At 34.4% G+C, this 7,254-nt stretch overlaps 2 protein-coding genes across 2 annotated transcripts; one reads left to right on the top strand and one right to left on the bottom strand.

Moving 5' to 3' along the window:
* Positions 1 to 135: 135 nt before the first annotated feature.
* Positions 136 to 1,141, top strand: LOC112904900 (homeotic protein deformed-like). Its single transcript, XM_025976082.1, has 2 exons — positions 136 to 425; positions 789 to 1,141. The coding sequence occupies exons 1-2, from the start codon at positions 280 to 282 to the stop codon at positions 1,045 to 1,047; spliced, it is 405 nt and encodes a 134-aa protein (XP_025831867.1). The 5' UTR covers positions 136 to 279; the 3' UTR covers positions 1,048 to 1,141.
* Positions 1,142 to 2,382: 1,241 nt separating this feature from the next.
* Positions 2,383 to 5,384, bottom strand: LOC108732632 (sugar transport protein MST7-like). Its single transcript, XM_018463534.2, has 2 exons — positions 5,217 to 5,384; positions 2,383 to 4,421 (listed from the first exon to the last, which is right to left on the bottom strand). Exons 1-2 carry the CDS (start codon positions 5,284 to 5,286, stop codon positions 3,091 to 3,093), a joined length of 1,401 nt encoding a protein of 466 aa, XP_018319036.1. The 5' UTR covers positions 5,287 to 5,384; the 3' UTR covers positions 2,383 to 3,090.
* Between the last annotated feature and the right edge of the window lie 1,870 nt (positions 5,385 to 7,254).

Below are 7,254 nucleotides of genomic sequence, written 5' to 3'. Positions count from 1 at the left end.
AATACCTCTTCATTTCTAACCTTTTCTACCCACGATATCCTCATCATCCGCCTATAACACCACATTTCGAACGCTTCTAACCTTTTCTTTTCCGCCGCTCCCACTGTCCAAGTTTCGCACCCGTACAACGCCGTGCTCCAAACATACACCTTTAAATAATAAATAATAATAATCAAATGAAAGAGTAATTTACCAATATTTTACTTGGTAAATTGTTGTTGTGTGTAGATTCCAGACAGAGATAACAGTGGCAATGTTATACCTCCATGGAAGAGACAGATGTTGGCCAAAAAGGCCGCCGAGAAGGCGAAGAGAGAACTCGAAGAGCAGCTACAAAAAGAAGCTGAAGCTAAAAGATTACAATCCATACCACAGTGGAAAAGAAATTTAATCGCCAAGAAAGAAGAAACTGAAAACAAAATAAGGTGAGGTAACATTTAAAATAATCCGATTTTTTCTTCTAAATGACCCTGGCCAAAGTCAAAACAAACAAAATGACTACAACAATATTCACTAGTCAGTCGGTGTTATATGTATGTGAAAAAATTAATTAATAAAAGCATAAATTAAGAAAAAAAATTACAATGCATCGGCCGCGTATTGAACCCGGATCCGGTTATGCGGGCGCCGAGCATCCTTAACCACTGGTCCAATAACGCTTCCAACAAATGCTGCGTATAATAGATCGCCTCGCTATATTTTGGATAGAATTTGAATTTGTTTTAACTGAATATTATTAATTTTAATTTATTTTCATAAACTACTGAATTGTTCATTATTTATTGAAGATCCACAGTATACACTCCAAAATTACTGGACGAACCAAAGTCTCCTAAAGCCTTCGAGATACACGAATGCTCAAAAACAAAAGCTGCAACCTCCCAAGAGGGAAACAAGAATAATCAGGATGACAACAACAACAATAATAACTCGGCATTAAGTAACCCCCTGAAGCAGCAGAGTCCTGATAGTGACGACGAAAAGAATTTGATTCCTTGGAGGGCGCAGTTGAAAAAGACGAACAGTACGTTAAACCTTTTGGAGTAAGTAACTTTTGAAAAATTAATTAAGTAACGAAAAATCAATTTGTTTTAACACTTAAATAACAGCAAGTTTATTATTTTTCGTAAGCTTTTTTCTTTTANAAGGCGCTCAGGACGAACGTGAACAAGATTCCTATGGGAGAAGTCAAAGCCAGATAGGTGTTCAACTTGGCGGCGATCTCTTGTTCGCAGGTGTCTCTGATGTAAATTTTCAGTTGTCCAATCCCGAATCCGTTCCCCATACCGATAAGAAATCGGCTTATCAAGATTTCCGTGAGGTTACCGGCACAACACATCACAAACCATCCAGCTAGTTCGAGGGTGGCGGCCAAGAGAACCCCGTGCTTTGCTCCCAAACGCTTACTGGTGGAGAAAAATGCTCCCAAACAATTGCCCTTCCAAAGAAACGAAGTTATCAAAGCGGTCTGGTTCAATCTTATGGGTATGGGTGACTCGTCGCCCATGAGAAATGGATAGGCATGCGAAGACCAGCCTAGCATCATCCCAAATGATATACCAATGAGATAACCTGAAAAAATTTTGTTAATTGTCAAATACATATAGGAGTTGGAATTATTTGTTCTGCTTCCCAAACTGAGATTAATGATTTTATTGTTCCTTTGTTTTTTTTTAAGAATTTTTACTTTCATTTTTTTTTGTCGATATGTACTTATACATGCATATAATACCTACATATCTTACTGTGCGTAATAGTTAAGTCAATATACCATGTAACTCTATTTTTCTTATACATATATCAATGTATATATAACATGGGTATGATAAAACAGTATTTATACATTTATACACATATTGCGGTAATAAAACGTAAAACTTTAAGAATTATTCGTCTAATTGTAAGTTAAAAGTTTTTCCAGTTTAAATAAACAAAAAAAAAATTGAAAATATTTGTATAATTTCTTAAAAAACAGGAAAATAATGTTTCTAAGTTAATAAAACGTAAGAAGAACAGGTAGGTATTACAAAATTTTGATATTTTATCAAATTTTAACAGAACCAAATAATATTATTGATTANTGGTCTGCAAATTTCTTTATTTTATATAAAAAAATGATCCAAAAGTAGTATGTCATATCGAACGGAAAAATATGCATATTATAATATTACTAATTAACTTTTCAATTTTTAAGCCTTTAAATAATTTGCAGTTCTATTAATTAAATCAGATACTTTACGATATTGAAATTTTGTACTTGTAATAAATTTTGTAGCTTCAACAAGCACCTCTAAAACAAAGACTTAAAAAATAAAACCATAATTTACTTAAAGTAAAAATTTTATTATTTTTAAAAACAAATGCGTAGAGGTAGTTCAGAATTTCATGACACACGACCCTGTGACATTTGCGCGAAAGGCTAAAGGAGAACTCCAATGCCAATATCATGAGATTCTAGAATAGGTACCTGTACGTAGTTCTTTTCTAGAAAACCATTGCAATTCTTCATATAGTTACCAGAAGATATCTGCTACCCCTAATAGAACGATAATAGAACGTGTCATAAGCAGCCCCTTTAAATTAAGTACACAATCTTTTTTTTATTTAATTATATTTAATTTTTATTTCATCAATACTTAACTTTATTTTATAAAACAAGAGTATTTTCCTTATTATTTAAACACAGCAAGAGACGAAAGTACATAGTTCATTTTTAAAATACAAATTTGTCACTTCAAATATATACAGGGTGTCCCACACATTATAGGTAACTTTTCAATTGCATATGGAAGACGCCAAGTCCAATAAGAAAATTATAACACGATAAAATCCAAAAACTGAATTCAGAAAAGAAAAATACTTTCATTTATGGTAGAAACTGATGAGCAGAGGTGCCAATTTGAAAAAGATTTTCTAGTTGGGTTTCCCCCAACATACTGAAAAAATAATTCACGGAACATTATCATCACCATCGTCGCTTTATCTTCCGCCGTTGTTTCAGATTTCACCCCCACTACTACATCTTCATAACAATTATTATCCTTGACAGACAGCGAAACACTTCAAACCCTTCTTTGTAATACATAAGGGTCAAAATTTCGTAATATAAATAGAAACGTTTTTATCTTTGTCATCCTTATTACTGCCATTGTCCTTCTTTTGGGACTCGTCTTCGGGCAGGGATTGTTTATAAAAGATGGCTATAAAAACGGCGCTGGCTCCAGCCACACTGGTCATCAAGACGTACCCAGCATGTACCCCGTAATGGTAATAGAGCTCTTGAAAACTCTTGGTTATCAACAAAGCACTAAGCGAAAACACGGTAATGTAAACACCACCTGCAAAATCCTTGGCGTTGGCAGGGAAAATGTCCTTTATTATGAGTAACGACACCGTCCTTATACCGAAAGTATGAACAACGTTGAACGATAAAGCTATCACCAAAGGTAACCACGAAAAATTACGATTCAACTGAAGAACGTCGTTTTTGTAATAGAAAAACAAAGTCATTAGCATCATCAGGAACGACGTAATACTAAAGCTACTGACAAGTAAAATCTTTTTGGAAAAACGTTGGGTAAACTGCAAGGAAATTGTAGTCATAACGAGAAAAACAAACCCATAAACTATAACACATATTTGGGGGTAGGGATTTTCAGCCTCCCTATAAATTAATTCAGCAAATATGATATGCGGGGGTCCACCCGATACCCTCTGAACCACCACCAAGATGGTAACAATCAACATGCTATGTCTTATAGAGCTATCACTCAAAGCTTCGAACACCCCAAGTTGTTGATCTTCGATCGTGTAATGCCTGTAGGTCTTGGTCACCTCCATAATCTTCTCTGTCTTCACCGGATCAATGATATTCCTTATTACCGCCACCCTTTTGTTTTCCATATACCTCGGTTTCTTCGGTATGAACCCGAATAAAACCAGGGCAATAAAAGGAAAAACAGTACAGACAACGGACACAGTCCTAAAGGACACCAAGGCGCTCAGGACGAACGTGAACAAGATTCCTATGGGAGAAGTCAAAGCCAGATAGGTGTTCAACTTGGCGGCGATGTCTTGTTCGCAGGTGTCTCTGATGTAAATTTTCAGTTGTCCAATCCCGAATCCGTTCCCCATACCGATAAGAAATCGGCTTATCAAGATTTCCGTGAGGTTACCAGCACAACACATCACAAACCATCCGGCTAGTTCGAGGGTGGCGGCCAAGAGAACCCCGTGCTTTGCTCCCAAACGCTTACTGGTGGAGAAAAATGCTCCCAAACAATTGCCCTTCCAAAGAAACGAAGTTATCAAAGCGGTCTGGTTCAATCTTATGGGTATGGGTGACTCGTCGCCCATGAGAAATGGATAGGCATGCGAAGACCAGCCTAGCATCATCCCAAATGATATACCAATGAGATAACCTGAAAAAATTTTGTTAATTGTCAAATACATATAGGAGTTGGAATTATTTGTTCTGCTTCCCAAACTGACAGAGTGCACTTAAGATTGGGATTGTTAAAAAAATTATAATTTTTGTGAAATTTCTATCAAAAAAACATGTAAATTTTGTTACAATTTTTGTTTCACTAAAATACTTATAGCTGTAAATTGTGGATAGTTTGAATATTATCCATTTGATTCGTAAACTATCCATTTGTGGATAAAGTACAAACCATCTTTTCATTTAATTGGTTTAGATAATATAAGTTGATAAATTAGTCAAAGTATCGATTAGTTTGCACCCTTTTCTTGTAGCCTGTATTTCACCTTCCAATTCTGGATAGTTTGTAAACTAACTGAATAGGGCATAAGTTATTAATTTTAGTAAAACTAATTTGGTCACAGTAGATACTATCCGGCTAGTTTATAAATTAGTCCGAAAAGTATAGATTACTTAGCAGTACTCAGTACTATTCTTGTGGTTTTTGTCTCATGTTCAAATTCTGGATATTTTGTAAACTAACTGAATAATGCACAAGTTATTCTTAGTAAAAACTGATCTATTCATTTGCCTGGTTTAGATACTATCCGGCTAGTTTATAAATTAGCCAAATGTATCCATTCGTTTGTGTATTTTTCTTGTAGCCTGTGCACCTGTTATTATTGGATAGTTTGCAAACTAACTGGATAATACACAAGTTATCCAATTTATTAAAAGATGATTTGATTTTACATTTGATTAGTTAGGTGTGATAAATATTGTTATTTTTACTTACCAAAAAGTACAGGAACCACCTGTAAAATCTTTTTTCGTGTTTGTGGGTATTCATATTTCACTCCTCCCATATCTCAACTTTAAAACAAAAAACACAAAACACTAACCGTAGAACACCACCAAGACGCCTTCTAGCGCAGACGAAAGACGAAATAACTTTCGTATTAATCCCGTGTGCTATCTGACGACAGAATATATTCAAAATTGCACCTCTCTTTCAACAATTAGTAAGATCCCGATTACAATAGATTGTTAATAATGGTCCCACGATCCTGTGTTTGCACGATTCATTAAATACCTTTAACACTTTTAGAATCCAAATCAAATATCGGTAATTAATAAATACCTCGATACATATGTAAATGTGTACATACATACACCAAACCAAAAAAAAAAGGAGAATATGCCAGCATTTTTTTCTATTGTTCTAACAGCATTGTCTACGTAACATCCCAAAAAGATTTTAATTAACAACGAAATTTTCCAATGAAAAGTGGACCTGCAGATACACTTATGTAATAATTAGTAAAATGATTTTAATTACTTATGTTTACCGTCTCAAAAAAGGAATGCCAAAGGTCATACACGGATCATGCATGCATCATAAAAATATATGCGCTTTTTGTTATTTTAACATATTTTTATGAATAAGAAGATATTGCATTTTGTTTTTCCTTTAATTAAAAAAATGAGTCTTTATGCCAATACGTTGTTTCAGATTTCACCCCCNATATTTTATTCTACTAAAACCAAAAAAGAACTATTCAAATTTAATATACCGTTCAAATTTTTGAAAACTATCGATTATATAACGATTTTAAAGTTCGAAACAATATTTCAGTTCCAGAAGGTTCTATAACTACCAGACTTAAGACTGAAGACTAAAGCTAACTTAAGAAAAAGGAAATTTTTATTTAATTTATACTGTATGAAAATAAATAAAAGTAAAACAAAAATACTGGTATGCAAGGGAAGGAAAAATAGAAAAAGAGTAAATATAAAGGTAGGAGAAGAAAAATTAGAACAAGTGGCCGATTTTAGGTATCTAGGAAGTCAGATAAGTTAGGACGGAGTTAGGAGTAGTAGGGATATAAAGCAGAAGATAGCATTGGGTCGTGTCGCCTTTAATAAAAAGAAGTCACTTCTATGTTCGCGAATAGTTAATTTAGAAATTCGAAAAACGTTGTTAAAGTGTATGTTTGAAGCGCGACACTGTACGGGTGCGAAATATGGACAGTAAGCACTGCGAAAAAGAAAAGATTAGAAGCGTTTGAAATGTGGTGTTACAGGCGAATGATGAGGATACCGTGGACAGAGAAGGTTAGAAATGAAGAAGTATTAGAAAGAATAGGAGAACAGAGGACTCTATGGAAGTCAATAGGAAATAGGCGAGATAGGTTAGTAGGACAGAGAGGTCAGAGACACATTAGAAGCAGAAACGGGAGTTAGGAGGGGTAGGTTCTAGCTTTAGATAAATGCGAAGATTTGATCTGGATAGGAAAAGCTGGAAGTCCAACCAGTCTTAGGACACACGACTTTATGATGATGATGATACTACAATTTAACTTTTGTGAGTGAATTCTTGTTGTTTAAAGGTTCCTTGAACTTTGAAAATCTGTTTAAATGCTTATGAATAATTAAAGAAGAAGTCTTCCTTTTTTTAGGTCGAATTATTGTCCTGTTTCGTTTAGAAATCGTTTTTGTCGTAATAAAGATCTTTGGAGATATGCAAGGAAATTTTCGTTAAAAAATTGCATCGCTGGTTAGCTCCTAGCAAATTTACAAAGGATTCAAGGATTCTATACATTAGTAATACATCAATGGAGTTTGTGCGACAGCCTCAGATCTCATGATAACGACAAATATTTCTTGCCATGACATAAAAAAGAGCAATTAATAAACAAATTAATTCTCACCTAGATCTCTTCGAACTGCAAAAAAATTGATAAAAACACCTATCATAGACACCTAGTTCCCTTGAAAAGTTCTTACGTAATAGTGATGGTGTTCATAACTCAATTACCATTTTGACGAACTTG

Source organism: Agrilus planipennis, unplaced genomic scaffold, assembly GCF_000699045.2.
Source record: "Agrilus planipennis isolate EAB-ADULT unplaced genomic scaffold, Apla_2.0 scaffold71, whole genome shotgun sequence".
NCBI lineage: Eukaryota > Metazoa > Arthropoda > Insecta > Coleoptera > Buprestidae > Agrilus > Agrilus planipennis.
The sequence above is the reverse complement of the archived record's forward strand: the minus strand, read 5'-3'. Positions and strand labels throughout refer to the sequence as shown.